This window comes from Strix uralensis, chromosome 5, assembly GCF_047716275.1.
Source record: "Strix uralensis isolate ZFMK-TIS-50842 chromosome 5, bStrUra1, whole genome shotgun sequence".
Taxonomy (NCBI): Eukaryota; Metazoa; Chordata; class Aves; order Strigiformes; family Strigidae; genus Strix; species Strix uralensis.
This window is the reverse complement of record NC_133976.1, coordinates 13929379-13948574: the sequence shown is the minus strand read 5'-3', so window position 1 is coordinate 13948574 and position 19196 is coordinate 13929379. Positions and strand designations below refer to the sequence as shown.

Here is a 19196-nt window from a genome sequence, read left to right as displayed (position 1 = left end):
AACCCTGGAACTTCATGCAGCTAAAGAAACAGACATAACCTTAAACAATACAGAATTTCTGATAACGAAAGCAGTTAAACACATCCATGAAGTTTGGTGCATGGTATTCGAGACTCATGCAGTGAGCTCCCTCCTTGCACACTGGCTTTGAAGCAATCCTAAAGGGTAAGTCCACAGCACTTGATAGGCTGCTCTCCCATTACTACCGTATGAGGGACCATTGTGTCAGCAGTAAGTTATTCCCAAAGGTAGGAAACATGTCTAAATCCCCTGTGTTCCAGAGGGGAATCCACCAGATCTAACCTCAGACAGATGTGAAAGTCTTACTATTTCAGTGCATGCCTGAGCAAATGATTGCTGTAAGTAGAAAGGTGCTTCTCACCACAATCTACCTGGAAAACCAGACAAGGTGAAAAGACTTGAAGTACGTTATTAAGAGAAACCAAAAAGTCAGATAGGACAGTGGCATCAAAGCCCATCTTTTCAAGGGGATTTGGTAATTAGACAGGTTGACTCTCTCCAAAGGCACATGAAGAGGAAGGCGATCAAAAGAATAACTGGATGCTGGATCAACCCATAAGGTAGAGGCAACATATACATGGAAACTTCCACAGGAGAAAAGGGGTTAGAGAAGACAACAGGGGGTTCCTCTCCATAGCCAGGACAGACATTTGAGGGAATGCATAAGTTAGCCCTATTACCTGTGTGCACAGTCACCAGAAGCCATGGCTCAGAGGACACTGTTCAGATGTGGCTCAGCTCACTAGGCTGTAGATGGGGTTGGATTAGTACCAAAAGCTAAAAATCCTGTTAACTCCTGCAACTGTTGTCATGCTGGATGACATAGGGAACAAGTATGCCTCAACTTGGGAGAAGTCAGTAATAACTGAAGAGTATGTTCTTTGTAAGAGGACAGAAAAATACAAAGAGGTTGGTTTGCCAACTTGAGAAAGTAAGAATAGGGAGACACAATAACCTACAAACATTCACGGCCTCTGAGGAGCACCTGTGGCACTGTGGGACTTTTACCAAGGAAACTCATGCAAGTGCTGAAAACCAGATGGAGTAAGTCACTGCGAAAGTTAAAAGGTCACTCGGCACCAAGCAGATGGATGGCGTCAGGTCAAAGGTTGCCGCTGGATATGAACTTGGCACTAGAACTGGGACCAGGGATGGAGAAAGATCTGGAATCCCATGAGTCCCTGGCACCAGAGATGGAAGATTTGCACAGTTTAAAGAAAGGGTTCATAATCCAGACAATTGGATTTGGAAACTGACACTACCAGCTACAAGGATCCAACGAAAGTCTCTGAATGACTGCAAGACTTTTTCCAGCAAGCTTACAGTTGTCAACACACAAGCTGGCAATGGAAGGGGGCGGAAGCATGCCCACTGGCTGCATTCATTTAGTCCCCAAATTTATCTACCCACAGGCCTCAACCTTCCTCTGAGTTGCTGTGGAGTGGGTGGGAGCAGATGGTCACATCAACTTCAGACAAGAGCAAACAGGGCTGAAAGCAGCCTCCTGAGGATGCACTGTATTTAACCCAACATGCTCGCCTAGCCTGTTCTTCACAATCTGCAGTACCGACAGCCCTACGGCCTCACCAGACAAGTTCTTATTACCAGAAAGTTTATCTTACTATGCAGCTAAGTTTTCTTTACCACAAGGTCAAATCATAATTTCTAGTCCTATCACCAGTGGACAGAGAACAATTTATTTCTTTCATCTCTGCAGAAATTTCTTACATTGGAAAAATGCATCTTATTTTCCCTTAGTCTTCTTTTCTTTAGAAAAAACACCACTTTTTTAGTCTTCCCTCACTGATCATGTTTTTAAGCCTCTGATCATGTGTTCTCCTTTGGAGTCTCTACAGTTGTCCACATCCTTTTTTTAAGTACAGTACTCAAAGCTGGACATATTCCAGCAAAGTATTACTAATGCCATGTAAAGCCAAGGGATTATTTTGAGTCTACAGAACAGTCACGTTAATACACTGTTTATTTTTTTCAACTGTGTAACATTTTTGTTTCCTGTTTACTGATGTTTTTATTGAAATACTTCTCCTCTTGGGACCACAAAGGTAATTATTTCTACCTTCATACTTTGAACTTAAAATGTCTTAGAAAAATGGCCTAAAAAGCATATAAATCAAGATTATCTGTATTTTAACCTTGCCCTTCAACATGTTTGTAACCCCTTTCACATGACAGTCTAAGGGTTACTTTTCTGCTAAAATATTTGACACTTTTTGGCCTGCTACCCTTCCTTTTACATATATAGTACCAGATATAGTTAATTATCTCTACAGGCTTCTTAAATCAGCTGATTGCAGAATACAGGCAGACCTGGAGACATGGGGAAGGTGCAGACATTGAGCAGCAAGGGCTTCCCTCTTTGCCAGGGAAAGGAAAAGAATGCCTTGACATGATTACCATCAGAAATTACTAGAGTTACTCAAGCATTCTCAAACTCGCAGCCAAACAAACTTTCACAGATGGAAGCTAGACCAGTGCTTAGCATGAAAAATCTGTTTTTATAACAGATTTCATTATACCATACATACTACTTCTAAGAGTACCTACGGGATGTCAGTGGAAACAGATGCCTTATCCTTGCAAATTTACACTGAAGAGTAAACTCCTTCACACTGTTCCCTAGGCTCCTTCCCTTTCTCAGCAAGTGTCCCAATTCTGCAGGAAAGTCCCTTCCCTTTCTAAAAGAGCAAAACACCTTTTCACACTTGCATCACTCTGCCTCTAGAGCACCCAGTCCAGGCTTTCATCTTCTTGCTTTGACTAAATCCTGCCCTATTCCTTGGCTATCCTGCAAAACCCTGCACGTGACTGCTTGTGGGATTGTAGTGTACTGACTTCTCCACACGGTGTGGAAATGGGAGCCATGAAGCAAGGTGATGGTGTTCATCATAACTACTGTAACAGCAGTAGGGAAGGCCTCCCTAGCACAAGTGATAAGACTAGGTGCATGTTTACCCATCACAGAACTCTACCATGTCTTCCCACCGGAGAGCCTCCTCTCTAACATCTCCCAGGGGCAAGTACAGCTTCCTGAAAGCAGCCAGTTCTTGTGTTATCTACATGAGAACTAGCCAGTTTCTGAAAAAATAATCTATTTTTAAACTAACCTTTGAGCTCAAAAAAATCATAAAAATCTAAACTGTCACGCTCTTGTGATACAGTTTTTTTCCACTTGGCAAAACCCCTCTTCTCTATTTTCTATTACTTCAGTTGCAGCAGCAGGACAGTTACAGACTGTACCTAGAAGTTCAACAGTGGATAGTGTTTTCATGATATAGAAACAGTATTAAATGATTTTTAATTATTTCAGAAACTACTTGTACCAGAAAATTCTCAAATATCAACTTTGAGAATGAGGGTACAAGTGCTTGGCCTGCAGAAAGAATACACTGTCCCCACAGAATAAAGAGAAGGAGGAGCAGGAAGCATCTTCCTTGCCATGCCAAAGCAATGTTACTGACTTGGCAAAGAATGGGGAGGTACTGTTTTCAAAATGGTAAAAAAAAAAGGAGCAAAGCACATGATAAAATCAACTACTTCATCTCCCTTTGGGTTTGTTGCTTCTTACTGACCAGTGAAGAAAAGGGAGGACAGAGCTGCTGTAACTGGTTACATTATGTGAGAAAACACTCAAAGCTAAATGCCAGGTATAAAAACAGATGAAGATACATTACTTCAGGCCAGCACTACTTTAGCTGAATTGTACCCCACAGCAAATCCACTCCAGGGTCTATTTTTCATTCACTTGTATTATGATCAATTTAGATCTATATTCTATATTTTTTTGTGCAATGCTGTAACCTCTTTAAACAACTAGTAATCAGTGGCCTAATGCTGCTGCCTCTGCATAGTTCTTGTTGATTTTCATGCCTTTGGGATGTGTATATTTGAGGGTTAACTAATCAGAGCTGCTTTTGGCCTCAACTGCCAAGATCATTTCCATACATAATGGTGGGTTGAAAAATTGCATCTGCTTCAGTGATGACTGTCCTACATAAACACTGGCTGGGTCATGAAACCAGAGAAGCCATTCAGCTGTGTATATCTGAAACACCACTCTTATCTTTAATGTTGCCAGAGTGACACCATGATTGACTAGCCAGTGCTCCTCTTCACTGGGAGAAGTGTTGTTTTACTGCTAAGGCAATTCATTCCACAGAGCCTTACTAGAACCTGGGGTCCTTCCACAGGTTTCTAGCTGGAGAACTTCTAACCATGTTTTTTAAAGAAATTGTATTTAATAGTCACTAGTAAATTTAAATGCTAGCTACTGTTCAAGGCAGGAAGAGATATGCCTAAACATTTCAAGACTAATGTTTTATATAAGCAGGCTACATATTAAAATGACATATCTATTTCTAACATTTCCTGACTTTGAGATTATCATCTTACATGAGGGAGGAAAAGAAGTTTTGTGCATATTTTCTTAGGTTTAAAACCAAAGTAAAACCTCAAAGCCTCACCCAATCTGCTATCATATCAGGTCATACTGACATAACACGTTCAAAACCAAATCTGGAGCCTTCAGACACATTACGTTAATGTTTCCTCTTGAGCAAACTGAGTAATTGGTAACAGCAACAGTCTTAACTTTTAAATAGACACATCCGGAGAGGAGGAGAGAAATACACACACTGACATTGAATTGTACAACTGTTTTCTAAAGCAGGAAACAGCAAGACTTGGGATTCCCAAGTTCAATTTTAAATGCATTAGAAGAATGCTTCCAGTAACTGCAGGCACCTTTCCATGTACTCTCTATTTCACCATGCTCCAGCTTCTGCTCTTCTCCCAGCTATCTCCCACCTATCATTTCTCAGCCTAACCTGCACTGTTTAACATTTATACTCTACATTTATAAATATGCAATATACCCCTTTTACTTCCCCCTCCCACCCAACAGAGACAGAGAAAACTTTTCATTACGTTTTTAGTAGACATTCCCCAGCAATTTGTTATATGCGACTTGCCTAAACCAACAAAGCAATGGGTCAAATTCAGCCCTGGATTGCCTCCCACAAGTTCACTGGAATAATGCTGAGGATGAATTTGACTAAGACTTTTGTTAGAGAAGCAGTTGTTTGCAATCACAAGTCATTTACCAAGAATGAAAAAGTCATCTAGTAACATGGGGAGTACAATGGCACAAGCAAACATCTGAACCTGAAACAGATGAAACAAGAAGCAGCCAAAAGCAATAAACTCATAACGAAACATAGATGCTTTTGACTAAGGCCAGACAGACATTTATTGGAAGCCAAGATTAGTAAGCCTTACCACTTATAGTTACGTGATCATCTTTGGAGGCACTGTGTGTTTCTTTTAACTGGATCTCTGAGCTCACATCCACTTTTCTTCCAGACAGCTGTAAATAGGCTTTGAGAGAGGCAGGTACCTTGACTATAATTGAACCTGGTATAAATGTAAAGTTAGTGTAACATTGAGATCAAAGCATGAAACAGGCAATTATTTAGCAAACTTGAATCAAATCATCGTTTGTTTGTTGTTTGTTTGGGGTTTTTTTTAAGAGCCTTCAGACACACTATCCTCTTTTTTTGTCTCTGAAAGGATAAATGAAGGCACCTTCATTTCTCATAACCAGAATACTCTGTCACATGTAGAAAATGGTGTCACAGTATTTCCTTGGTGGACATGAAAATTAACAATGACATATACTGCTAGCAACAGCTCTTAGAAGAGGATCTTATTACAGGAATGATCAAGGGAAGCAAATCTAATCGATCTCACAGGTGTTTAGTTTCATCTTCTAGTTGCATATTTACACTCCTGAGAAAGGACAAGGGATTAGATTTGATGATTAATCCAACCACTGTGTGGCACATTATGAAAGAACCGCTCCTCTGGAACAATGAGATGCCACTTACATACTGTTAACACTAGCAACTGTCTTTGCTTCACCGCACAGGGCCAGCTGTTCACATCCTTGAACAGATGCAGTCTCAAAAGTGACTATGGCAGGGGCACTCCCCCCAGTGAAGATGGGGCTTCCTGGCTGCTGAAATATAGTGGCCATTAAATTTTTTTTTTTTTTTTGTGCCCTTGTTCTCAGGGTTTCACAGTAACTGGGACCCTCAGCCAGTAAGGGCTGATATCAACCACAGATCAGATGCAGCTCAGGTATAAATGGAGTCCCCTGGAAGAGCCATTTTGAGCTAGTGCCCCCTGGAGCAGCACGCTGCAGTTGAGGACTCTCCCCTTGGGTTGTGATGCCACCCAGGGAAATTCCTTGAGGTTGAGAACCCTCACTTTTTAGGTGAGTGATCAAGCATTTTGGATTGTCGTTAAATCCTAGGAGTTTTGTGCAGTAATAGGTTTTTTTCCTTTCACAGACATTTGGATCTGTCATTTGTGAATAATTGCTGGAGTGCCAATTGATTGTATCAAGATAAATATATTTTAAATACTGTCTGTTTATTTTGAGAGCCTCCACAACAGTGACTAACCAGTTTAGACTATATAACTAAAATGTAAACTACTAGCAAAATTGCTGCTTTGGTGGCCTGAATAATTCTACCCTTGAGATTAAAACCAGAAATTCTGATTTCTGCTTCCCCTAAACATGTGCTTCTATGCATCAGGCTGATGGCAGATGCTGGGCCCCCAACCTGCCCACATTAGTCATATTTGGAATTACTCGGTCACATTTGGAAGCTGTGCCCTACACATTAAAACAAAAACCTACCAAAATTCAGAACACGCTTTCTGTATACATGCTCCTTAGTTTTTGCCCAATTCTAACATTCACTTTAGAAAAACATAAAAAAGTTTATTTAAATATATCCTAAAATCTGAAGCAGAACACAGTAAGAAAACTGATAAGAACTAAGTAGCAGTCAGAAAGCAACCCTACCTATGCAATTTAAGTTCAGCAGAATCATTTGCCTGTGATGGTCCTGATGAACAAATAACTGTCAGCATAATTTAGGCCTAAATTTTGCTGGATACACAAAAGCCTTAGAGTACGAAAGGGAAAAGGTCTTCATCTTTGGGTCCTCCTTGGAGAGTTGCTCAGTGATGTGACTCATAAAACCCAACACACATGCAGCTAATTTATCACGAACAGGACATTTTCTACACTGTTGTTGTCAGCAGTTATTCTGAATTTACAGGGTAAATGAAAACAGAACTTCAACTTTGCCTTTACTAAACTGTGCTGCCAGAAGAGATGTCAGGCAATGTTTTGAAAATAACATTAATTAGCTTTTATTAACTACATTCCTCTCTGCTACTAATTCAAAGACATGTTAACTTAGTAACAAGTGATTCAAAATGTAACTAAGAAATAATATAAAAATAAATTTCTTTGCACCAATGGAAGCCAAATAGATTGTACAGAAGAATGGCACACAAATGATTTCAATGCATTTCTTTCATTATTCCCATTCTGAGTAACTGCTAGGTTTTAACAAGGCACAGACATTGTCTCACAGATGACAGAAGGGTACCAAATACCATATTCATTTAAACCACCTGAAGTGCCTAACATAATGTTAAAGTCAAATATAAAAATACTGTAGTGAGGTTTTTTTTTTACAAAACTAGGTCTAACAAGACATATTCAGGGCTTTGTCATTTACAGTATCATATCTTCTGAATAGCAAAACTCTGAACCCAACTCTAGGAGTGAGCTTTTAAGTAACTGAAATTCTACCGAGTCATCAGGAGAAGGAAGGAAGAATCTTTGTTTTTCTGCCTCCCAATTTCAACAATGGGACATTTCACCCAGAAAGGTAGGAAAAAGAAATGTAAATATGTGTCAGTTGTCACTCTGCACACACATATATCAGCATCATGGAGTAAACTGTGCTCAAGGCAAAGTAAGACTGTAATCCAAGTCAACTCTACAAAATTCTGCTGGGTACATTGGCAGGAAAAAAAGAAAGCATTGAAAAACATAAAAATTCTGTAATCCATTTTAAGTATCAGTGCCCCTTAGAGAATTTACTGTATATTTATATACATCCTCTAATAATGAGGTAAAAATTAATGTAGATAACCAACAATCACATTTTTTTTTCCAGACAGATAAACAAAAAACCCCTTTACCCCTTTTTCTTTTACATCATTAGTTGCCACAACAAAGATTTGGTTTAGTTTGCTAACCTTTCTGGGATTTCAGATCTACTTTTCTTAATTGACTGACATAAACATCTATTGTCCCATGATGTGTAGAAGCTTTTAGACTTCCATCTGATGAATCTAAAAAAAAAAGAAAAAGAAGAGAACTTGTATATTCACTCTTTTTAAATAAAAATTTACTAGAATCTTTCTTTGAACTGATTTTGTCAATTCTTCTGTGTTTGAGAAGTATATTTTATCCATTTACTGAACTGTCAGACTTTGCTTAGAAAAACCAGTTTCTGAACAAAACTTATCCCCTAGTCCAGAACTGCTGCATATACTGGTCCCAAGGCCATTGCCCTGCAGTTATTGAACCTGTGGCATCTACAAGGCCTCAACAACACTCCCCTCCTTCTACAAGGATGAATTTATCTTCGTGAGAAGATAAAGCACAAGATTTGAACACAAAGATCTAGTTTGGTTTCCAAAAGAGTTCATTTGCTCAGATTCTGCACAGGGAGAACTTTACCCAAGAAAGCAAATAATAAGCAGTTATGCATTGTAACATCTTGTCACAGAGAACTGTGTATCAGGCTTTGTAAACTCTGATTCACTACTGAATTTTAAACAAATCAAATAAATCAAACTCTGAATTTTAAACAAATGTTTGAGATAACCATTGCACTTTAATATACATAGGAAAACAGCATTCATTCTTTGCCCTGGAATAGAGAGGCCTACATTTTCTTCTATACCTTATTAACTGAAATTTGTGGTAACAAAACTTTCTAGAGAAACATTTTTACAAATAGGAAGTCTTTATAATATACTTAAGAAGTAGTCTTTAATTACTTGCAATGTATTCCAGTTTTAAATACATGAATTTCCACAATATTCCAGTGAAGTCCTAAAGAGTTAACTTTTGAACTACTGAACAGACCTATAGCTGATAAAAATTGAAAAGAAATTCTAAAGCAACTCTAGTGAAGCATAAAAAAATTACATATGTACATGAGCAAAAGGCAGTCAGTGAAATATCTTTTTAAATACAATGCTAGAAATGAAAGTATTGGCAAGAAATCTTGAAATACTGATAGAGACTGTTTCTTAGTTTCTGGATGTGCATAGGAAAAGAAACACAGTCAAACTTTCAGAAGTAGATAAAATAACAATCAAACCTGAATGAAACTTCCCATTTTAAACACTAAAAACATTAATGAGAGAATGAACTTGATTAATCATAACAAGGATGTCCAGCATTAATGCCTTACACTTGCCATACAGTTTTAGCTCTAAACAAACTCATTTGGAACTTTTCTGATCCCAGATCTCAAGCACAGATGTCGAAGATCAGTGTATTACATATAACACTAAAAACAAGGAAAGGGATTATTATCTCACAGCTGAAACTGATTTCTTTGGAGGAGAAAGTAGTTTTAAAAAAAGTAGCTAATCCATATTCAGTCAGCTGAGAAACTGAGACCATCTTTGGCTAACAAGAAAACAGTAACACCTAGAATTGGATGTGAATGTTTCTACCATCTCAACGGATTTTATGTTAAAGAAGTTCTGTTCCAAATCTGAAAAAAAAAAAACCCTTAACTCTTAGTTAATAGAAATTAATGAACTGGAAAAAAAGGTTTTGCTTGTGTAAGTAACAGTGAAACATTTAATTGATGACTTTTTAAAAGGTTGTTCATGAAATAAGAAAAGAGTGCATAGTTTGAATTCAGAGTTTGCTATGGACTGACAGCTCAAGGGGAAATACAAGGATGAATCCTTCTACTGGAAACAGAACAGATGGTCACTCTTGAGCAATTTCAGCTATTTAAGAATTTACTAGCACAGGAAAAAAAAGGCAAGAAACAAAAGCAATGAAGCAAGATGTCCTTGACAAAATTTTTATTAAGCTTTATGAAAAATAAGTACAGCTTGAAGAATAAGACCTAACTCACATAATTTGAGAAACACTATACAATTAAAGATCACTGAAAGGCCCACAAAGGTGACAGAACTGAAATATCATTTCCAACATTTAGTATCTCTTCTTCCTTCATTTCATAAAGCCATGTACTGAAGAAAGGATTAAACACAAGTGATCTTCCCTTACATCTAAGTAAAAAGATACTTACCTTTCCTAAAGGCACATAATGATTGACCTTGCCCATCAGATCTAGGACTAAAATAAGTGACAAACCTGATTTCAATAGGAAAACACAATATATTTATTATGATTTGGTTAAAGACAGAAGATTCCAGCATATATGAAGTGTGAGGAACATTTAATTCGTACTTAACTGGCTATCTAGCATTGTTTGTTGATAAAGACTGATCAATTTTCTTGTTTCAGTTAATTTTCTAAAACTGTCACATGAAAAATATTATTAGAAACTGAAACGTATACATTAAATAGACTAATTGCACATACTACTAAAAAATCATTAGCAGTGCTTACCATACTCACCATCTGGACCTGGCAAAACAAATGACATAACACAGAAAGCAAAGAAATCTCTCATGAAAACAGTTTCTTTGCTAACTAAATTGTCCAGATTATCCTTTTACCTCTAAATGACCTGTTTTCTACCTAGATTTTAAAGTTATATCCATTGGTTTTAAAGGCCATAGTCTCTTTTGGGTAACTGTTCTGTTCTGAAAAAAATAATTACATGCCTCAATCCTGTATTATAATACGAAGTGCCAAATACCACATCACCTTGATAAGCCTCTGACCTATTGCAGATCAAATGGGATCTTCCCCTTTGAATATCTATCCACACTGTCCATATCTAGGCATCTTCCTCCACAGACTATATCATACTGTGTTTATCATCTCTGCAAACTAATTAGCTATAGTTCTCCATTATTTTAAATGTTTAAGAGACTAATGGGGTGGAAGCAACTTCTGAAGAGATAATGCGCATCTAGTCAGGAACATAACTGTCAATAATATGAAAACCCTGGCAAGGCCTCCTTTGGAAGTTTCAATAAATTACGTAAAACTGCTCATCTGTGAGTCTGGAGTTGGAGGCCAGTAACTAGTGGTGAACTCCAGAGTCAATACTGGGTCCAGTCCTGTTTAACATATTCATTAATGATCTGGGTGATGGAGCAGAGTGTACCCTCACCAACTTGCTGATAACACAAAACTACAAGTGGCCAATATGCCAAAAGGTCATGCTGTCATCCAGAGGGAACTGGACAGGCTGGGGAAATGGGCCTCATGAAGCTCAGAAAGAAGAATTGCAAAGTCCTGCACCTGCACAAGAACAGCCTCAGACACCAGTACATGCTGGAAGCCACTCAGCTGAAAAGGAGCTTGGCAGAAAAGGACCCAAGGGCCCTGGTGGACAACAGGTTGAACATGAGCCAGCAATGTGCCCATGCCACAAAGGCAGCAAATGGTATCCAGACTGCATTAGACAAATCATTGCCAGCAGGCCAAGGAAGGTGATCCTTTCCCTTTATTCAGCACTGGTGAGGCCACACCTGGAGTACTGTGTCCAGTTCCAGGCTCCCCAGCACAAGAGACATGGACATACTGCAGAGTCTCCAATGAAAGGTACAAAGGTGATTAAGGGACTAGAGCATCTCTCCTGTGAGGAAGAGCTGAGACAGCTGGGACTGCTCAGCCTAGAGAAGGGGAGGCTCAGGGGATTTTTACCAAGGTATATGTATCCAGGCAACCTGCTCTAGGCAACCCTGCTTGAGCATTGGGTTGGACCAGATGACCTCCAGAGGTCCCTGCCAACCTCAACCATTCAGTGAGGCCTAGACACATTCATTAAACGTTATGTTTTCTTTTCTATGCCAAGTGCTTTAAAACTTCCTTTTTATTAACAATGAAAAAAATAACAGCCTCCTTTTAATAACAGGATTTCAGGATTTCATTTTCACAGTTTCAAAGTTCATAGTTTATAACACTTGTAAAGGAGTAGTAAGAAAATGAGAGCCTTAATTTTAGCATGTTTAAGGAGAATGCTGACCTACACAGGAAAAAACCCCCCTCAAATTACAGAGTGATTTCTTAAGTTGGCAATGGTATTTTATCCCAACAGGAAAAGCACTTTGGGTTTTGCATGATAGATTTAATAAATAGTATCCTACAACACTAAATACACCCCTGTATTTTAATATGCATGAGACATGCAATTCTTTGATATCATAGCTTCTTCTTTCCAAGAAGGATGACTACATAAGCCTAGATTCAGACTTTCAGATTTGGTCCCTTGATTTAAATCCATAGAAACGAAATCTTCATTAGCCAAATTTCTGTAGATCAACTTTGGCCTAAGTGGGAAACATGTATTTGAAATATAATGAAGAAACCTGATATTTATAGGATACTTCATTTCTTAGAATGTACCCCATGTATATTAAATAATAACAAGAGTACTTAAGGAGATGCAAGAGATCATTTCGTATTCACTTATCAAGAGCTTTCAGTGCACCCGAACTAGTGAGGGAAGGAAACCATTTTTCAGAAGAATCAAGTATTTTTCCATTTGTGGCATCCTATGAAAGACTTTCAGACATCATATCTGTAGGAAAACACTGCCTGTTAGAAGTTATTAGAATTGGATCATACTTGGATGTCTAGTTATATTTGTACTGTCTGGAATGTAGACTGGTTAGCTCTATATTAGAACAGAATTATCCATCTGTGGATGAAATGGGTGGTGTGGTCCATTTTTCTCCTATAAACAAATAGGTATTGACAACTGTAGCAAGATATACATTCTACAAGTACAAAATACGTTATCAAGAGACAAAAAAAGGAATATATGGCTCCCAATACAATATAAACTCAAGTACTACAGTAACAACATCCAGAATCTTCAGTGCCATGATATGAGATGCTATAACACATACATGGTGTAACTTCAAAACTGTTCATTGCTAACAGAACACATACAGAAACAAAAAAGTTTATTCTTTTAAGCTGCAAGGAAAACCCTGTTGTTCTCAGGCAGCAGCTACATTTCTGTATGCTCCAGTTTTTGGAAGTAGTTTCTTCAAGACATAAGCTCTGTCCAGAATGCTATGTAATCTACACTCAAAAGGACAAAGAGAGGGAAGGGGAACATGGAAACAAGACTGATGGTAAAATCAAGTAGTAACTCAGAAGATATTAAAAAAAACAATGTAGTCCACTATGAGCTAAAATTTTCATTTTTCATAACCTGACACCTGAGGGATAGGAAAAAGCAGCTGATTCCAACCTACCTGGAGAGCAACACCCTTAATACAGGATGGTGTGGAAGAAAGTATAGGAACAATGTGGAAAAAAAGAAAGTTACAGGTCTGTCATCATCAGAACACAGAAGAAGGTCCCGTTCCGAGATATGAGGTTGGAAGATGAAGTACTTAAAATGAGAGCCAGAACATCAACATACTTTGAGCAGATGATAAAGACTAAATCAATAGAACTCATTCCTATTAAGAGATAAGTGCGAGCATGAATAATTTTTTTTAAAAAGTACTTAAGAGCTGTACTTTATGAAGTACATGTCTAAAGACAAGTAAATGTCTTTAATGGAATTCAGAAATGAGGTTTTTAATTTAAAAATTTAAGAATTCCCTAGATCACATATTAAGAACTGAATCCTCAAGACAGAACTCACAGATGCAGCCTTACTTCTAAATACATTAAGTTGTTCATTGTTTTATTTTTCAGTTATCCAAAACTGTCTTAAATACCATAGTTGATTCCCTACTTAAAACTCTGGCCTTATCACAACACTCTCATCACATAGCAAGTCACTGAAGCTTTTAGGTCATCTAGTGTTGGTTACTGAAAAAAGAAATTAGCAGAATAAGGCAAGCTGATGCAGACATTTACAAAAAAAAGAGTTAAGAGTTTCTTGGATCTCAATATAGTTTTCCTTGTCAGAATAAGTCCCTGCTGCCCATAAGCTGGTTAAGGTTGTTTTCTCCCCACTGAAACAAAACAACCACCATAAGCTTTATCATTTCTGACTATGCCAAAAGATTAATTTCTTGAATGCATAATTGGGTTAAACCTAATTAATCCAGTATGGAAAAAAATTTTCCTTTACCAGCTCAAAAAAAAAGAAAATTTGGCTTGGCAGCAGAGTAGATAATACATAATCAGACCATACCAAAAACATTGAGAAATAAGCATAGCAGGACTGAACATGAGCCAGCAGTGTGCCCTGGCAGAAATGTCATCCAACAGTATCCTTGGCAGTATTAACTGAAACATGACCAGCATATAAAGGAAGGGATTCTCTCTCTCTACTCAGCATTTATTAGACTACACCTAGAATACAGAATCCAGTATTGGGGCTCCCAAGAGAAGGGAGACATCAATAACCTGGAGTGAATTCAGAAGAGAAGCACCAAGATAGTCAGGTGTGGAAGCACCTTCCTCATGAGGAGAGGCTGAGGGATGAGGGCTTGCTCAGCCTGGAGAACAGACTCCTTCAGGACCTGACAGTAACCCCCTAGTATCTGTAAGGAGGTGATCAAGAAGACAAAGCCAGGCTCCTCAGAGCAGTGCATGATGAGAGCATGATAGACAACAGACATAAGCTGAAACAAGAGTGTTTCAGTCTGGAGAGAAGGAAAAATCTTTTTCACCCTAATAACAGTCAAGCAGTGGAACAGTTTGACCAGAGAGGCAGTAGAGTCTGCATCCTTGGAGGTTTTCAAGACCACAGAATAAAGCCCTGAGCAACCTCACAGTTGACATGGCTTTGAGCAGGAGGCTGGAGACTAGAGACTGCTTGAGCTGGGGAGCTGGACAAGATGGCCTCCAGAAGTCCCTTCCAACCTCAACTGTTCTGTGGTTCTACAACTTCCTGAGGTCTCTTCCAACCTGAGTTTTCTTATAAATTTACCAAATAAAAATTTAAAAGATTAAGCTAGTTCTAAAAACAAAGTACTCTGTTACTTTTTGTAAGATTATTCAGATTTCTAATGACTACTTTTAGTAGTAACTTAAACTAGAAGTAAAAAAAAGGCTGGTTGTTTTAAATTAAAACCCATGCAAAACCCATAGAACATCTGTTAGAAGTAGGAAGCTTCTAATATAGGGTTGGAAAACAATTTGTCTGTGACTAACAAAGCTCACAGAAAAAAAAATAATACCTACTTTCATATTTTCACAATGTCACTGTGAAACACTGCTGTATGCCAGACACAAAATCAGACTGAATTTTGGATAGAGTCTTCAAAAAATAAAAATAGATTTACACAAGCAAGTAATACCAAAATAAATAAAACTATTCCATCAATAATAAAAAAGCAGAAAATTAAAGGGAGTGAGACAACAGCATTAGTTTCCTGTTTTAATGCACAATTATACAAGAATAAGAAACTGTTAATACAGTTGCTTATGTTTTCCCCAAAATATTTTGAAAAAAAATCCAGCACTCTCAACTATGTTTTAGTTTGACTTGTAAATAAATCTCTTAAAAGCTAAGGATACCTCCCCAAAAATCTAGAGATGAGTACATTTTTTTCAGTTAATTGATAAAATTCTGGCTCCAGTGAAAAAAATTAACTACATCCCTATGAAAACCCAGCCAGGGAAGTTGGAAGATCTGATTTATTCTTCCTATTTCTATCAAAAAATCCTTGTCAGATCTCTGACAATCTAACAAATTATCTTGTGGTATAAATTTCTCATACACAAAAATCTTTCACTTAAAACTTTACCTTTTCTTTCTCAAGCTTTTAGAGTTAAGCCACTGGATCTTTAGTTATTTGCCTTTGGAAAAATCCATAAAAGTCTTAAGACTGTTTAATACTTTTTAGGAAAAGTCTAAACTAGTGCTTTCAGAATTGAAATCTGAGAAATAAAGCTTATTCAACTGTAAGATGTGTCTTAATGTTTAAGCTGAACCTGGTTAATTAAGGAAAATAATCATCATCTGTTGATGGAAAAAGCTGCCTCCTGTGTTGAGACCTTTATTTAAACACTCTTCATATTCTATGAGTTTATTTAACAGAAGGAAAAACAGACTAGCAACCTTAATTTAATTCTGTGGTTTAATGACTAACTCCTAAGAATGTGTATTGCGTTCATTTTCCAGCAATGTTAATATAGATCGCCTAAAAACATAAGAGTTGTAACAGTACAGCTCGTCCCTAAACAATGCTTAGTGAGTGACTATGGTTACTACCATTAGCAGAAGTCTTTGAGATTTGGGCCTATAACCAAGTTTATTTACAGAAGGGGAAGTCCTTCTATGTACATTCAAGACACTGAGCCTTGTCTATGATTTTGTTCCTTCAATTTTCTGCCATAGAAATAACCAGAATTTGAGTTTCTCACTTTTGTGTTGATGTACTATAAAAATGGTCAAAGAAGAGGCCCTAATATTTTCCGAGAATAATGCAACTGATATAATGTATACCATAATTGTTAACTCCAAGTTATACTGTTGCATAATACCTCAACTTCCTGATTTATGAGCTGTTAAGGGAAAACAGTGATTAGTGTAGTTTGGGAATGGTGTTTAAATTGTCACAAGCCTCCCCCCCAATATGTAATACATCAAATGACTAATGCTTTTTGATATAAAAATTAAACATAGCTAATCATTGATACAACAAATGTAAGATAGAGAACTAGGTTAAAAGCAAAATGACTGTATTTGATGCACGCTTAGTCTTTTCTTCATGTCCTTTTATCCCATCTTAATCTAAAAGACAACACCTAGACTCAGTCTAACTTGTACAAAGCCCAGCAGGTACTGTGGTATCAAAAGCTAGACAGTGTGCCGTGCCCAACTGCAAAAGGCTGACAGTCAAGTTTGGAAAGGATCTACTTCAGCTACACAGCTATCAGTGCTACTCCTGAAAAGAAAAGAGGGTGGAAACATCTGTGAGAAATCACCTCCCTTTTACTTTCCCTGTGAATATTTAGCTTTTAGAAAAAGTAAGAGCGAGAAAGAGGTATCTCAGAGAAAAGGTAGAACCTACCTACTGTGATACTCCCTGTTTTGGTCTGAAGGCTGGTGTTACCTATTAGAGAAAGAAAAGGGGAAAAAAAAAAAAGCATATTATTTAACTGGTTTCTGAAATTGTAACAAAGGCTCACAGGTAATGTGATTTTATACAAGGGCATTACAGTTGTGTATCTGATTTGCATATAAAAGCAAAATAGTTAAACCAGTTATATTGCTTGAGTATTACAAACAAAAAAAATCTCAACACGTGGGTAACAATGAAGCAATTCCAGACAAGAAAAACACTCTGAGTAAAGCTTAAAGACACAGACTGGATGTGAGAGAGAGGCATTGCAAGGCTAAAGCATGAGATTTTCTCATTTTATTTTTTTTTAATTGTTCCGATGCCTGCAACTGCACTGTGGATGATTTAAGCCATTTAATAGGATGACCAACAAACAGTTTCTGTTTTCCTCTTTTATATACACACATGATCTGCCTCCCACCCCTGGGTGATTTTTTTCTTTATCTTCAGAGGCTACTTCCTGGACTCACTGAACATTACCTACTCCCTCCAAACTTATTCTTATGTACATGACAACCCCTTGTCAATGCTTTTCATTTACTTCAGTAAGATCCGAGTGTGTTGAACAAACTGTAGAACAAACTAAAAGAACATGTAAGGCATAGAAGTAGAATGGTCTCCTATTGAACTTGCATTACTTTGAACAGGCACTGGTGTTTTAACCTTAAAATCTCAAAATACATACTCTTCCCCTTTATCTGTGGCATCAAGGAAATCTGGATGGACAGATGGACCTCATAACTACACTAACAGTCCAAAGTTGGTAGAAACTTCCATAGTTCCATGTAGATTATACATATATAATTGTCTCACAAAACCATTTTAAATTAAAAAACTAAACCACAACCCTCATCCTCCCAGGAGGATAATAGATTGAAAAATAAGATTTATCACAGTAATTCCAATTTAGTAATACAACAATTTTCAGATTTTTTGGGAGAGGCCTTTAGAATTTGCAAAAATCAAGCTCTGGTCCCATCTTCTGTAATTCTACAGTAGTAAACAGCTATTAGGGTTGAATGCATTCCACTGTATATGACCTGTAGTGTTGCTCTTAGTGGTCCGTGGGCTGAAAGCTAGAAAAGCAGCCTATCATCAATAGTCTTAAATTCATTATTTCAAGAACATACTGTACAAAATACTTAGGGGTTCTGAAAAATCAGAGTTCAAACAAAACCGTTTCTCAATGAACTTGAAAGATATTTGGCTTTACTGTTTGCTGTTTTTAAAAGGCACACTATAATTATCCCACCCTTTTCCCCATTTTATCATGACTAGTATTATTTTTGTACAAACTACAAAAAAGCCTAGGGTTTTGTCAGCCACCAACTCCCACGGAGCTGAAGTTAGATTATACTCTGTCTGAATAGACCCTGGGACTTGCAGATTTGCTGGTCTGTTCTTTGTTTCTTGTTTTCTGTTTTGATAAGCAGGTCCTTGAAAAATATTAAACATGTAGAAATCAAACTCCTATTAACCACAAACTTATATGGCAGATATGACTAATGTTGCATAATGTACACATATTAATGTGATAAGCTCACTTCAAACATTTAGTTAGAACAAAAGTTGCTTTTAAAGCAGGTGGGAATGTCCTGCTGTGTTGTGACCTCCACCATCTACAAGCAGCACACAGAAGAGTACTTCTGGTCATGTAATTGTTCAGTGATGGCCAACACTTCACTTACAAGTTTTAAGCTAGCCAAGTATTTTCTGGACACATCAAGGGCAAAGAGAAAGACCTGACTAGAGGTAATTACCAGTTTGATTATTACATCCAACTGACTTCAGCATTGTAGTGCAATACTAAAAAGTCTAAAATATACTAGTTTTAACAGAATATTGATGACAGTGGCTTGGTGTTTCTCTTTTTGTTGCGTCTGAAGAAACAGGGTTTTTTTCTATCATGTACAAGCTTTGCTTCTCCATAAACACTATAAGACTTCAGACTACTGTATTGCAAGTCACAATCAGTATAGGACCAGGGGCAAAAGATGGCTTTTGGGATATAAAAAAAAGGCATCACTTTACACTGTATTATTTCCATTCCTTCAATTTGTTCTGAAGGTACT

General features: G+C 37.5%; 1 protein-coding gene across 1 annotated transcript in view; it reads right to left on the bottom strand.

The window, feature by feature from the left end:
• Positions 1-19196, bottom strand: part of FAM185A (family with sequence similarity 185 member A) — a 46844-nt gene that overhangs the window by 6019 nt on the left and 21629 nt on the right. The window contains exons 5-7 of the mRNA XM_074869911.1: positions 17074-17115; positions 8164-8259; positions 5317-5451 (exon numbers count right to left, since the gene is read on the bottom strand). Coding sequence (XP_074726012.1) covers positions 5317-5451; positions 8164-8259; positions 17074-17115 — 273 coding nt within the window. The remainder of the gene's footprint in view (positions 1-5316; positions 5452-8163; positions 8260-17073; positions 17116-19196) is intronic.